The sequence below is a fragment of the Peromyscus eremicus genome, chromosome 4 (genome assembly GCF_949786415.1).
Source record: "Peromyscus eremicus chromosome 4, PerEre_H2_v1, whole genome shotgun sequence".
Lineage (NCBI taxonomy): Eukaryota > Metazoa > Chordata > Mammalia > Rodentia > Cricetidae > Peromyscus > Peromyscus eremicus.
Genome location: NC_081419.1, coordinates 120,934,841 through 120,950,763, shown reverse-complemented (window position 1 = coordinate 120,950,763; position 15,923 = coordinate 120,934,841). Strand labels below are relative to the sequence as shown.

General features: G+C 37.5%; 1 protein-coding gene across 3 annotated transcripts in view; it reads right to left on the bottom strand.

The window, feature by feature from the left end:
- Positions 1-1,776: 1,776 nt before the first annotated feature.
- Xrn2 (5'-3' exoribonuclease 2) overlaps positions 1,777-15,923 on the bottom strand; it is an 80,134-nt gene continuing 65,987 nt past the window's right edge. For 2 of the 3 annotated variants that reach the window (XM_059261574.1, XM_059261575.1), the window contains 3 exons: positions 11,560-11,623; positions 5,863-6,001; positions 1,777-1,966 (listed from right to left, as the gene is read on the bottom strand). In XM_059261574.1, coding sequence (XP_059117557.1) covers positions 1,901-1,966; positions 5,863-6,001; positions 11,560-11,623 — 269 coding nt within the window. In that variant the 3' untranslated portion in view covers positions 1,777-1,900. Of the gene's footprint in view, positions 1,967-5,862; positions 6,002-10,697; positions 11,624-15,923 lie in introns of those variants that run through there. The other variant, XM_059261573.1, reaches the window with a different exon arrangement.

Below are 15,923 nucleotides of genomic sequence, written 5' to 3'. Positions count from 1 at the left end.
GTCATTATACCGTTTGCCTCTGAAAAGCTAAATGGCAATCTAATACCCATTCACAGACGTCTTTGTACTTTCACATCACCCCCTTGGCACTCTAGGGCTAAGGTAGTTGCTTGCTCCTTACTAGGTTCTCTTAGCAGATGTTTCCAGGCACTGACAACACAATTTATTGAGAGACTCTGAAAAAAGGTGCCCTAAAGGTAACATAATGGAATACAAGTAACAAAACTAGCCTGTTGCTTGCAACACTAAGACTTGCGGTGCCACATTTACAACTGTAAATATCCCACTTGAAAGCTTTAAACAGCACTTCACTGAAATAACGTTATTTTTCTATTCTAACATGGTTACAAGTCAGTCAGAGACTGGAGAGGGGGAAGAGAAGGATCCAAGGGTTCAGGAACTGGAAGATTTCTCAGGATACACCCATTTCACAAGAGGGAACCTAGTCAGCTAACTTCATTAGGCCTTCTGCTTAGACTTCTTCAGGACCCATCAGCCAAAATCAGAATTTAAAAACCAAGAAATCGGGGAAATAAAAAGCATTAGTGTGGGTTTGGGGAATCCATGAAACTATATACAATAAGACACATGCTCTCTTTGGAATATACAGTACTTTATTTAGAGGGCTCACCAGCTTTAATATTTGGAAAATAAGAGAAGTTAGTAGTAGGACTCATTACTATAATGTGGAGTGATGGCAACATACAAAGTTGACAATGCCTAATGGAGACTTTGTTTCAACAACAAAAGGATCCTGCTGCTTTCACAGCATTAGCAGTGAACAATTCAAAATGCTTGTCTATTCAAAGATAAGGTGGATTTTTCCCACATAAGCAAAGATTAACAAGTGTGCTTTAGCTGCGTATTACAGTACAAATGTCCTAAGTCAGAAGGTCAAAGAGAAATCTTACCAGACAAGCTTAGGCTAGGATGGAAAATGGAGACAAGGCCTCAGTCTTTACAGGAAGGTGTCCTGCCTAAGTTTGTTTTGGTAATTAAATGAAAACGCTGTGTGTGAACTCGAAACACACATTTAGGGACTTAGTGTGCTCACCTGAAAGGAAGAGCCCAAGTTGAATTCTACTATGAATTATCATTTAAAATATGCTGAGTATAGATTCTTTAGCTATAAATTAAAATTTTGAAATTGAATTTTTAGATGGTCCCTAAACTTAAGCAATTTAGAAGTCCTTAAAACCAGAAAACAAGTATGAAATTTGTAAAAATGTAAATATTCACAAAGATGTATTATTAACATGCTAATATAGTAAATGCTTCTGTTGAAGTGCTGACCATATCCTGTTTAATCTACTGCCACTGACTTGCTTTTGACATCTAATTGTAGCAACTGTTTTCTGTAAAAGTTGACTTACAAAAAAAAAGGCATCCTAAGTCAAGACTTTCAGCTGAAATAAAGAACACAAGACACCAGAGATTTTGAAGTTTAGTTATTTTTATTTTATTTATTTTTTTACTAAAGTCCACAAATTTCTGTAAGACAAGTACTTTAATGAAATGTTTCCAAAGAAATGCTGAGCAACACAGGCTCTAGTCTGCTGAATGTGCAGTACAAATGTCCATACCTAATTATTCATGTGTGTCAAAATCAGCATAAAGCTGGTTTGAATTTTAACCATAATGAAAACCCAGGACTCCTAATTTCATCAAATGTGTTTACAAGCAATAATAAAATTCAGACCCACTGTATTATGCAACATACATCTCTAGAAAGCAACATAAAACAGTGAGATCAGATCAGTAAAAATATACACACAGTTAAAAGAAATACACAAAGTACTGTAGTTTTATTAAAAACTACTACTTGAGAAAGGAATCTCCTTTCCACAAATAGCATAAAAGTGTATAATGATGAAAGGACTTGGGAAAGCTTTACAAAAGCCTAATTCCAACTGTATCTTCCCGAGGGTGGTGGCAAAGGGTATTTCCTTCCTTCTCTGGGATATCCCTGAAAGTAAACAAAAGAAAGAGTTTATCTTCTGGATTAATATGCCTAATAAAGAAATTAACTCCACATCTTTGTGTAAAAGCACGTCATGAAGAAGTGGACTGTTTAAGGTACATCACATGGGAAGTCTTCTTAAGTATGTGCTCTAAGCCTACAGCTCTACATAGCTTGTTACAAAGAACCACACAAAGGCTGAATTACTGAGCATCAAGCCAACAAACATTAATAACCACATCTAAGAAATTCCCTAAAATACAAATGAACAATGAAATGTTTCTTATAAATATGTACAGTGGGTTTTCTTTTACATTTTTATTAGTTCTTTAAAAATTTCAAACAATGTATTTTGATCATATTCATCCCTTTCCCCTACTCTTCTCAAACCACTCAACTTTGTGTCTTTATTTTTTTCTTAACCCATCAGGTATAATTTGTGATGCCCATATATATTCTTGGATATATGGCCTTCACTGCAGAGTGGTCAATCCATCTTTATGTGGCTTATTATATTACTTTTACTGTCTCTTTAAAGACTTTCTATTTTTTGAAACTAATTCTTTATATAACTGTCTATCCTCCTTTTCCTCTCTCTTCCAAGCCTACATACATTTTTATATACAATGTAAACCATTTAGAAGTTTATTCCATCTGAGTCTGTCTTTTGTGTATCTATAATCCTTTTCTTTTTTTGATGTCTATTATTCTTTAATTATAAAGAAGTAAATAAGTAAGACATGTCATTAATATCTTTCCAATGTTAAGAGATAAAAAGGATAAAAAGTACATTTGTTTCAGCAAAACTGCATGTATTTAGTTATATAAACTTACTAATTTGAATTCTATTGATCTATACATACCTGTTTTAGTCTACACCTGTACAAGTTAAGGGAAACCCAATAAATACTAATGTCTGTGGGATTTAGACCATGTAAATATCAATGCCAGTCTTTGCTCAAGGCCCTTAAAAAAACTTAAAAGATCTCCACAACAAAATTCACTATGCTTATTTTTAAATTATTTTCCTTTACCTGTCAGCTAATATCTCAAAAATTATGAGTTTCTCACTTTCTCACCTCAGAGGAAATCTCTTTTCTACAATTTATATTCTTTTTTTTTTTTGATTATTGCAAACTGCAGCATGACTAAGACTTAAGTGGCAGCCCTGGCTCTGACTCCGCCTACTTCAGCTTCCCAACATGGTGGAGGTACCCAGGAGAGTCACGCTTACCCAGCCAACTCTGGAGTCCAATGCTGCCATCAGGTAGCATGCAGCTGGCCCATAAACCCGCTTTGTCTGTATAAGTAAATGCTAAATCTGCCATGCATCCTGCTGTGCAGCTTGGAGACAGCTTTGTGTACTGATGTGGGAATTTCCCATGCTGTGCTCAAGCCTGAATACTGCGGGTATCTCTGTACCATGGCCCAAATGAGAGACACAAGTAGGAAGCTGTTTTTGGCTCTGTTATTATGTGTTTAGGTACCTTTTAAAAACTCTTTTAGGCCTTATGGAAATTCGAGGGACCCAAGCTGGTATGCCAATGTAGCGGTAAGTTTCTCCGGCCTGCCTGGCCCCGAAGTCCTTCAGCCACTTATAAAATAATCACCCAGAGGCTTAATATTATTTACAAAATGTATGGCCTATGGCAGGCTTCTTGCTAGCTAGCTCGTTCATCTTAAATTAACCAGTCTGCTGGCATCTTGCTGCTCCTTGGGCAGTGGCTAGGCATTTCTCCCTACTCTCTTTTCTTCTCTCTGCATCTCTGCTTGAATTTCCTGCCTGCCTCTAAGCTGCCTTGCCATAGGCCAAAACAGCTTTATTTATTAGCCAATGGGAGCAACACATATTCACAACGTACAGAAAGACATCCCACAGCATTCAAACAAACAAACAACAACAACAACAAAAACCACCACAACTTCCCCTCTCTCCCAATGGCTATCAGCTGCCAATAGTTCCTAAACTAAGGGTGGGACTTTGTGTCCACCTTCCCTCTCCACGCTGGGATTTTGTCTGGTTTGAGCCTGCATAGGTATTATTCATGCTGTAGAGACAGTGCTTTAAAATTTTCCCACCATTCTGAGCCCTTGGTAAGAAAGTCATCTTATTTAACCAAAAGAAGAGACTTACTGAGGCCTAATGACCAATTATTTAGGAATATACTTTTTTTGTTCAATGAAAAACCAAAACATTAAGTAATAAAGTTATTACATAATTATGCTTGCAAAAACATTTCTATACATAAATAATTCATACGGTTGGGGATATATCTCAGTGGTAAGAGCATTTGCTGAGTGTGATACTGGGTTTGATTCTAAAAGAAAGACAACATTTCTATTTAGGACCACAGGCTTCAACTTTGTCACTTAAGCAGTTTACACTATACAGTATGATAGATCCTTGAGGCTGCAATGTGGGCTAAGGACTTGTTTAGACATATCAGTGTCACTAAAAATAAAATGAAGGCATGGACATGATTCTCTGTAATAATATATTGTAATTTTAATGGTCGTCATTTAACAAAAACTAAGTGGAAATAAGACTGAAAAGAATGAGTGTATTTTCTAAAAAGAGTCTTCTAACTTGTTTATATATCTTCTCACTGAAAAATTCCACCTCTTCTAACAGCAGAGTTCCTTGAAAAGGAAAATCTCCTTGGCCTCTTGCAGAGGCAAGAAGATGAACTGAAGTTCAGTATCTCCAGTTCTGCCTCCAAACTATGAGGTTACAGGCTTTCAGTTCCTGACTTGCAAAATGAAGTGATTGGACATCTCATTCTCCAAGGTTTTCTCAGTTCTAAATGTCTTCATTTAAAAAAATGCTGTTATTTTAATTGCCTAGTGCCATCTAAACCCCAGTAGCACAGAGCAGCAATTTCCTGATGTGAATTTTCAGAGGTGTTGGGTGGAAAATTTAAAGGAAAATTCTATGAAATGATTTTAATGATTTATAACAAAATTTTCTCAAAAGGCATTAACTACAAACAATTAAGGCAACTACTTTCTTATAAGGTTGAAACAGACAAGTTTTCCTTAGATGTCAGAGATCTTAGGTGGTGGTGGTGGGGGGGCACAAAGTAAGAACAACTTAGAAAATCAATATGCAAAGCACTACAAAAGGCCTGGAGGCAACGCCAGGTAAACAATTTAGAACCCCATCACATCACTGAGAGTACCAAACGCCAGGAACACTACACACTCTGAGTTTCATCATTCTAATCCTGTTCTCCACCAAGGAGTAGATTCAAGTGCATATAAATTCTGTCCAGAGTGTCAAATTGCTAGGAGAATTTATGTTAAGTAGACTCTAGCCTTAAATGTTGCTAGGATTGGATGGAATTAAAAAACAAAACTTGTATCATCTCAATTTATCTATGAATTATAGTGCTCATTAGAATCAATCAAAAAATGTATAGATAAATCTTCAAAGAAAAATTTGCTTCCACAAAGAGGGACTTGATGAATCAGGTAAGAATTCTGGGATGAATAAAGACAACTGGTGAAGAGGCAGGGTATTTATTTTTGTTGTTGTTGTTGCTGTTCTTCCTTTCAGCGTCCAGTCAGTTTTCGTTTGTTAATGATGGATCTAGTTTATATTAGAAAATGATATTCTCCAGGGTAAAAAAAAAAAAAGTGTTTTGGTGACTGTGACTCATGCCTATTGACTGCTATGATAAAGGGTACTTCTAGCCCGGGATTCTTGAGGATTGTCCATGTATAAACTATTTAGGTGAGGTACTTCCCCGAGATGCATTTTTAACGATGACAAAAGTTGAGCTAAGTTACTCTATTAATATTTTCTCCAGAACTACTGGTAGGAAAATATTAAGTCCTAAGAAGCAAGCTGAACAGTGAGTAATATTCTGCTTTTTCTCTGCAACCCACATTGTATTTATTACCTGTCTCCCTCCTCGATCATCACGTCTGGGTGGATATCCTCCAGGCCCAGCCAGCATCTGGTACTGGTTTGACTGAAAAGCTGCATTTTGGGTTTGGAGCATACGGTTCCACGGCAGCAGAGGTTCAGCTCCGACATTTCTGTAGAAAGACATATTTGTATCAGAAGTAAAGCCTGCTTTATAACACAAACCTGAAATAGTCAGGTTGTCTCCTCCAAATTTTACGACAATCCAATTTGCCTAGATTTGTTTATATAGGATATGCAATATGGTGGCCTTTATGTCTCTTGTAACCAGTGCATTTCATAAAGCACCACAACTTACTAAAAGGGAAGTTTGGATGTAATGGGATGGCTGAGACGGTCCAAGTGCCTGCCTTACAAGTCTGATGATCTAAGTTCAATTCCGAGGACCCAAGTTGGAACCTTCACATATGCACTGTAACATATATACCCTGCCACAGTAGTGTGCACACACACAATAATAATTTTTTTAAAATGAGGATGCTTAAAGTTAATTGATTAACTTTTACGAAATATTTTGTACAGTTTTAAATGTGAAGTTTCTTTTTATCATTTGAAGCTCTAGATCCACAATCAGCAAGCTGGCTACATTTATGATGCTGTCCAAAAGAGTAAACATGTACCAGTAAGAGAAAGCGGCTTTATTTTCAAAAATGTCCAGACTCGTTCTTAGATTCTATTCTTTCTAGTTAATTGCAGGTTGCAAGTGAATTCTTACTGCTGAGTATTTTGAATCCAGGGTAGGGGACTTGGCTGTTTTTTCCCATCCATTATTCTGCTCAATATGTCAGAAGGTCTGATCGTGAAGAAATCTTTTCAAGTTCTATTGATGCAGCTTTCAATTGACCATGGTGACCTAGCAACATGAGCACTAATTGGCATGGGCTGACTGGCATTTGGTGTACAGTTTACATGGGAACGCAGATTCAACAGCTATTATAACCCAGTTTGTTGTCCCAGATTACTAGTTGAAAGACATGTTTTAATTGTCTTCAAGTGCCTATTTTAACTTTAGATATACAACAGGTACAAGGCATTAAATCATAACTTAATTAAAACCTGTCACATAAACAATGTAGCAAAGATATTTCTAAAGGCAATAATCACCATTTAAAATGGAACTTTCTCAGTATTCACTTTCAACTTTTATTTTATAGTCAGGAGAAAAACTAAACAGAAGCAAAACGTTCCTATGTACCTTAACGTTAGAAACATTGGGGCCACAAATGATGCTAGGAAGAATTCAGTGACATTTTACACTAGGACTGGGCAGCATTCACTATAACAATATCAGCATCTGAATTTCACTTCTTCGTGGGAGAGAAAATCTTAGGGATAAAAGCCTGATGTTGTGCTCACTGGGTGATGGACTCATTCTTACAGCTGGCTATTCATCTGTCTATCCCCTCTACTCTTTATTCACTTACAACAAGCCTTCTTAAAAACAACAAAAATGCAAAGTGATTATTCTTGTGACCAGAGCTCTACTACAACAGGCTGCATGGGATTCAAAGTCAGAGAGAGGTGCTGGTTATTATCAGTACAAACAAATTCTGGCAAGAGCGGCCTATCTGATTCATAAGAACAGCTCTATGAACACACAAGATTGGTCTTTTCTGACCTCTGCAGAGATGAGTGATCTGATAATGGGTTATGATCAAGGACCATTAATGTTGGTATGTACGTGCAAAGCCCACAAGTCGAAACTGCAACTCATACACTGTATTGTGATTAATTTTTTTAATCTTATAAAATAAGCTGGAAAACAAAGCCATAGTGTAAAACATACAATTTTTCTTTTTGTTCAAAATAATCACTAATATTTTTGCTAAAAGATAATTTCTATGATAAAAATAATTAATAATAAAATTTAAACAGAAAGAACAATTTAGCAGTGGTATGCATTATCACTCCTGTTTGAGGGCAGAGACACATGTATTGACCACAAAGCAATCATTTTTATGTTAATTATATTAATTTGCAAATATAAGCAAACTGAAAATTATTTGACAAAAGTCTGTAAAATGTGAGAGGGAAACCCTAAAGTTGGCCCACCATAACTTTTAGTAGTTAGGACAGGTATAGTGGCACACACCTTTATTCCCAACACTCTGGGGTCAGAGGCAGGCAGATCACTATGAATTTGAGGCCAACCAGGTCTACTTAGCAAGTTCCAGGATAGCCAACGCCACACAGTGGGACCCTGTCTCAAAAAAGCAAATTAAATAAGTACAAAAATAATAATTAGTGGCTATAGCCAGGCAATGGTAGTGCATGCCTTTGATCCCAGCACTTGGGAGGCAGAGATAGGCAGATCTCTGTAAGTTCAAGGCCAGCCTGGTCTACAGAATGAGTTTCAGGACAGCCAGGGCTACACAACACAGTGAAATCCTGTCTCAGAAAGAACAAAACCTAGTTAGTGGTTATAAACTGAGGTAATTTATAAGCCAAGGCACTTCTTAGTATAGTAGGTACCACAGTGGCAACAATATTCTTAAGTTTCCAAATTACTGCTCTGGAGAGTAGTTGGTAACTGAAGTCCACAATTTAGGTAGTTTAAGTTTGTACTATGGTTAATCACAGTTTTTAAAGGTTTTCCCATCATTGAGCTGAACATCCACAAGTACAAAAACTAAAGTAAATGGTTGCCTTGTACAGGCTGAAAAGAAACTAAAATGACGCCGGGCGGTGGTGGCGCACGCCTTTAATCCCAGCACTCGGGAGGCAGAGTCAGGCGGATCTCTGTGAGTTCGAGGCCAGCCTGGGCTACTAAGTGAGTTCCAGGAAAGGCGCAAAGCTACACAGAGAAACCCTGTCTCGAAAAACTAAAAAAAAAAAAAAAAAAAAAAAAAAAGAAACTAAAATGATGGCTAACTCTGCTTAGTACTGGCACCATTAACAGGAAGTTACTTTGTTTTGGGGAGGGGAAAGATGGCTTGTTTGTTTTTGAGACAGGGTCTAAGTAGCCCTGGTAGGCCTTGAACTCATATTCTTCTGCCTCACCCTCCTCAGTGCTAGGATTACAGATGTAAGCCACCATGACTGTCTCTTACTGATGCTTCTTTCTTAAAGATATGACATTTATTTATTTTTGTGTATTCACATTTGCATGTGTGCATGAGTGTGAGGTCAGAAGACAACTTGGCAGGAATTAGTGTTCTCCTTCCACCATGTGAGTCCTGAGGATACAAATCAGGTTGTCAGGCTTGGTGGCTGGGGCCTTTACCCACTGAGCCCTCTCACTGGTCCGCTCACTGTATTTTTAGGTCAAAGGAATATATGGATTTAAAGTATTATCCCAAAGGAAAAAATAATTCAAGACAGCATACCGTAGTTTAGGAAACAAGAAATATTCAAAAGGTTTTTTTTTTCCTAATAGGATTCTCAACAACACTAAAAGACAGTGCACTGGAAATGCTCTGAACTAGGGATTACAAAAACTTGGCTCTCATAAGACTACCACCATTTACTATCCATAATTTCTTGGCAAAATAAAACTGGTTCCTCCTCTCTGTCTTGTAAGGTCTAAATAGCTGGTATGACAAGTGCCTTGGAAATGAATAACGGATTGTACCCACTTATTAGCTACAGCTTAGGAGAGCAGAATTCAAACTTACTTTTTATTTATGAATAAAATGGTTTAGTTCACTAGTACTTGGTAGGCTGAGGCACAAAGAGTGCAAGTTGCAGACCAATGTGGTCATATAGTAAGACCCTACCTCCAAAAGTAAAGAGTTCTAATTCCTAAATAACCACGAGTTAAGGATTCTATAAATGCTTACCTTTAACTTTTTCTTTCAGGGATGATTTTAAAGTACCTAAAACAATCCAAAATACATACAGAACTCATTCCTAGCTTCCTGGGTTCACAAAGTTGTCAGGGTACTAACAGTACTTGGTAAGGTAGAGTAAGAACAAGAAAATGGTCAACAGGGCAAGGAAGGGGACAAAGACGGTAGTCTTAGAAAAACTTCATGTGTGTACAGAGAGAAAGGAAAGCCACTGAAAGTGCAGAGGGAGCCTCAGAAGTGCAAGCCAAGCCTTCATTTCCTTTGACGTGCTGTGGCTCAGAGTCACAGTCTGCTGAGTTCTGTTCTACGAAAAAGTTTCTTGGTAAAGAACAGCATGGAAGAGTGACCTTGGATAAGCTACTGAACTATGTGTTTCACTTCTAGTAAAAATGAAAATTAATTGCATCTACTTTAGAAGGTTGCTGGGAGAAACATACAGTCACATTTATGAAAAGATGTTAACACAGTGCTGATAATTCTTAAGCTGAAGATAATCATTAGAGATTGTTATTAACATAGCAAAGAAGTGAGTAACAATAGAAAGAAACCAAGTACAATAATTTAGAAGAATTTATCCCTTTATTTCTATTTTAAAATGGTGTTAAGTTGGTTGTGTTGCATACTTGTAATCTCTACTCTCAGACTTGGGAGATTAACATAGGAGGATTGGAAGTTCGAGGCTAGCCTGGGCTACTTTGATAATAAATAGTACATGCTGTATGCTTTGAGCATGTGCACAGGAAACATCAACATGTACTTACCAGTTGTATTAAATTTAAAATATGACTTGCATGAGGTAGCTGACACCATCAGTAAACAGCTGAATTACACAAATCTTTATAGTAATCTTGAACAGAACAACAGAAAGAATTCTGGAGGAGCTAAAGAACTATCGAGTGTTTGTGCAAGAAGAGCACTATTTCTAGCCCCATTTGTTAATGCACTACATTCATTACAGATGTGAACAGACCAAAATGGCTAACTCAGCAAAGAAAAACCAGATAGTAACTGGAAAAGTGAAAAAGGAAGCTTTACTGTGATGGGACTCCATCTGTTTTTGCATTTATTGATGATAGCAAAATACAACCCAGCCTGGATTTTAAAGCACCATTAAAAATATTATCCTACAGATGTTAATATAATTATTCATAACATGCCCAGCTGACTTCTCATGGATAGTCCATCTGACTTAGGAACACAGAACTTATGAATGAAGGAACACATGTCAAACATCCCTTGTTATTAAACCATGTCACATTCTTCCAAGTCCATGGTACTTATTAGACTGCAGATCCCATAATCCTCTTCTGAGTCCCTTCTGCATTTAATTCAGTTGAGTCTTAAGTAGTTAAAGAAACTGTTTTCAGTGGCAACTAATAACTACTGACCTACAGTGACACTGCCCTACAATAGGCCTGTCAGCCCTGAAAAAGTTGTACCAAAGAAGCTGATTAGGACTTGAAGAGGTCTGTAGTAAGAATCAATAGCTGGTCTGTACTAATGCTGTGCTGCTGGCAGACATGATAAAAGTAGAAGACCATTAGTTATGCCTCATTAAACTGCACAACCCTGCTAAAAAGAAATTTGTTTAGCCTGACAAAAACCTAATACAATTTTAAACTCTCTGTGTTGCATTTTTAGAGTACCCCAAAGCTTCAATAAAACAAAGACCAAGAGAACCAAGAAACATAGGAAACTATATAAACAAAAGCATTTTAATTTAAAGTAGTAACTTCATATTTCCTAAAAAACGGGTGCAGGGAAAATGATCTGGAGTGAGGGAAAGTGTTATTTCAAACTAGGTAGGTTTTGGTTTGTAAGTAGCCAACACACTGCAGATGTCGATACAGGGAGCATTTAAAGCATGCTTGCTTTAGCATTACCTGTCAAATCTCTGCTGCTGGAAAAGAGGAGGAGGACCTCGCCAGGAATCTTGGGGCCTCATATCTGGAAAATAAATGGGAGGAGTTCACAGAAGGCTTAAAGTATTCTCTATCACCTGTCCACATAGTTTATAATTCAAAGTCTGAAAAGGAAATGAGACAGTGTGTAAACCAAGTAAGCAAGCTAGAATCAGAATTAACCATGAATGCAAAAATAACCAACAGAATCAAGCAAAGACTTTTGTTGATTATGGTTTTGTTGCTAACAAGGTGGTTTTGGTAACCTTGGCCATCCTGGCACTTGTCTCTCACTTGTTACAGTGTGTGACTATGTAACACATACACACACATTTTACATGTGTACTTTAAATGCAATACAAAAAAAGAGAAGATCTCAGCCTTCTTCATGACTGTACACTGAACTAGTAGTAACTCTAGTAAACTGTGGTACTTTCCTTATGAGTGTGCCAGCTACAACACTGTCAAGTGGAAAGCATACAATCTCCTCAACACAAACCACCAAGAGAAGCTAATGAAAGAACCACCCATTTTTCCACATTTCCTGGTCGTCAACCCCCATCTCATTACTGCAAATCTGAACTGGCAACTTTATCTACTTAGAAGAAACCATATGGCTGCTGCTCTTCTACATAAGCTGAGCATTACAAGCAAGGAAAGACTCTGACCAACTCCTAGTCAGGCATGGCATTCCCATTCAAAGCACTCAGAGGGGCAGTGTCAACTAACCACAGCTCCTGGCTTCGGCCTTGCTGTTACCATCTGCCTTTAACAGGGTCTGCTGTAACCTAATTAAAACAGCTGGATGCAGACATTGTGTAATGAGTTCACTATGTGAGGACAGTACCCACCTCCAGACCCCCAAGAGCAAGGGCAGCACAGCTTACCATACATATTCAGGACTACATTTTAACAGAAACACAAACCCAAACCATGCTTTTCAAATTTACTTTCTTAAAGGAAGGAAGAAATGAAAGCTTTAGTTAAGAACCAAAAATGTACAATTTGGTTTTACAAAAAAAGAAAGAAGAATTATGCTTTTAAAAATTCCATAACGCACAAATGGGCAAAGGAAAGTACGTGGCAACTGATGACGGTAGCATGACAGAGCTGCTTCCTCTGCCCTGGGCTTTCTTCCATCTCCACAGGACTGAGAAGGCCAGTCTGAGGCAATTCTCTCGATGTGGACATACTCCCCAAATATTCACACCAATCTGCATGGTTTCCAGCAGCCGACTAGGTACTCGTTTTTTCAGAAAGGAAAGGAAGCTCTTCAACCAGAAAGCCAAGTAGTCTCTCTAGCTGAATTATATTCTGTTTTACTGCTTAAAAATGAAAGTACTAGCAGTCAAGCCGAGCCACAACACAGAGGTTTCTCAATGGTCATCAGATATGAAATACAGCTCAAGGCCTCAACAGAAATTCTGGAAGCTCTTTACCATGAAGTTTGCAGAAATGAAGAAGAAAGTTACCTAGTGGACCCAGAGTGAATTACTACCACCGACTATAAATTGCCAGAAAAATCTGTATTTTACCTTATTTTTTGAGACAGGCTCTCATGTATCTTAGGCTAGCCTTAAATTCTATGTAGCTAAGGATGACCTTGAACTTCTGGTCCTGCTGCCTCTACTTTTTGAATGCTGAAATAAGAGGTAAGCACCACTACCATGCCTAGTACACATGGTGCTAGGAGATGGAGCCCAAGGCTTTGTGCTAGACAAGCACTCTACCAATTGAGCTAAACCTTCACCCGAAGGAAAATCTTAAACAGGTAAAGCCTAGACATTCTTCCAAGAACAGCATTTATTTCATTTGTGTGGCTTCCTTGGATGGAAAACTTGACATTTAGTAAACACGGTTAATTTTCAATGAGTTGCAATTTATGAGAAAGCAGTCTACTCAAAGTGAAAATCAGCATTTGTACTTTTTCTGATTACTTTTTTAAACCTGAAGACCAATGACCAATTCAGATAGCATACAAAAATTAGTAAGAATCAATTAAAATGTTTAAAAACTATCGTATTTTAATGTCTTTATATGTAGAGAATTAGGTAACAGTCTGACAAAAGTAAACAAAACAAGCCAACAGAGTGAATCTATTCAGACCCTGTTAGCACTACTCTGCATGCCTCTGCACTTCTCCTCGGAAACATGCCTTTCTTCATCATTAAGACTTAACTCTCTAAGTCTGGTTCCATGGTGTCCCCTAATAACCACAGAATACATACTCTCTATGGTACTTAGAAAAAGCTTTCACACGAAACCTGATTTATTACAGCTCAAATGAACACAATGAAAAAGAGACATGTACATTAAAATACACTTTCTACAGCACTTTATTCTGAAAATGGGGAAAATTTGTGTATTTTCTCCTAGAAAGTGTACAATTGGAGGGTAATGCCATTACCACCATCAATACATACAAATTCAATTCAAACCTGCTGCATATTAAATTAAGAAAACATTATTTTCAGGAGCTGGAATTTACTACATAAGCAACAAGGGTTAGCACTTCCTAACAGTCTACCTTTAAGGTCTAGAAAATAGTGACAAACATTCCTTCCCATGTCACAATTTCCAGTACATCAAGTGCTTCCGTATATAATTCTCACTTTTAGAATAATCTCTTTTCACATAATCTCAGTATTAGCAAATATATGGTGTTTTCTAAAACCTGAGCAAATACAAAATTTTTAAATTTTCTGTCATATAATTATTAAGCATCCTTTGTTTTTAATACAAAAAGAAAAATGAAAAACAAAATTTTCAAAGGTACCTTTAACAATTTTTTTTTCATGTAGCTCTGAGTAATACACATAGCCCTTAAGTATTCATAAAGCAGAACTATTTCCCGGCTGATAAGTAATGAAGTAGACAGTAAAACAAACTTATTACCATTCATTTGTATGGCTCTAACAGAAGATCTTTTTGAGTGGAAGGAAAAAAACCCTATGAGACAATGAATTGCACTTCAGAAGGTACAAGCACAAGGGAATAAAAAGACAGTTAATTTTTTCCTTTGGTCTTTAAAAACCTATCTGTTTTCTAGAGCTCTAAGGCCACATCAACCAAGCTTTGCCATTAGCTTCTCAAGTGACAATTTATTTAATCATCTTGCCAATCACAGAAGAGATTCCATGTTTACTGACTACAAATCACTTTTCATATGCAGCTAATTGACAAGTTTACTGACCAAAATGAGGAGAAGTCATACATCAGGTTCTTTGGAATGCAGAAACTGAATGCTAAATTCATACTGAGTATTCAGGGCTACACTTGACTCCAACAAGTTATCAATAAACAAACAATTACAGCCCCAAACTGTCACATTAAAGGCGAACTAAAGACCAACCATAAGAAAGTGGCAGTTTGGCCGAATGGTTCATCTTCAATGTATTTTACACCATATTACAGAGAATGATTATGGCGCTAAAAACATTTTTTGTAAGATAAACGTGGTTTCGTTTTCAAATTTACTAAAATAAAAAAAGTTTCTGACCAAACTTTCAAGTTTCAAATTTATAGTGAGTGATTTTCTTCTACAGGTTATGGGCTCCTGTTAAGTCAAGTACCACTGACCTAGGGCAGCATTTCCCAAAGACGGATGTTGTCTTAGTTAGGGTTTCTATTGCTTGAAAACACACTATGACCACGGCAATTCTTATAAAGGAAAAACAATTAATTGTGGCTGACTTACATTTTCAGAGGTTTAGTCCATTATCATCACGGTGCTACATGGTGGCATACAGGAAGACATGGTACCAGAAATGAGATTTCCTATAACTTGATAGGCAGGCAACAGGAAGTGATCTGAGACACTGGGTGTGCCTTGAGCATATATATGAGATCTCAAAGCCTGCCTCCACAGTGATATAATTCCTCCAACAAGGCCATACCTACTCCAACACAGCCACACCTCCTAACAGTGCCACTCCTTTTGGAGGCCATTTACTTTCAAACCACCACAGATATGTTGGACTGTGTTATTGTTTGGGGGGGGGGGGTTGGTTTTTTGAGACAGGGTCTGCCTCTGTTGCCCAGTCTGGTCTCAAATTTGTGGAATCCTCCTCCTACCTTAGCCTCCCAAATGGTGCTGGGATTAGAGATGTGTACTATGTCCAGTGCAACTGATTTTTGGTAGTCACAAATTAGGCCTTTATTTTGGAGTGTGTGTATGTGTTTTCAGATTTATTTTTATTTATCTGTTATGGATGTTTGCTTGCACATGTCTGTCTACCATGTGCATGCAGTACACTCAAAGGCCAGAAGATAATGTCAGATCCCCTGGAACTGGAATTACTGATGGCTGTGAGCCACCACCTAGGTGCTGGGACTTGAACCTGGGT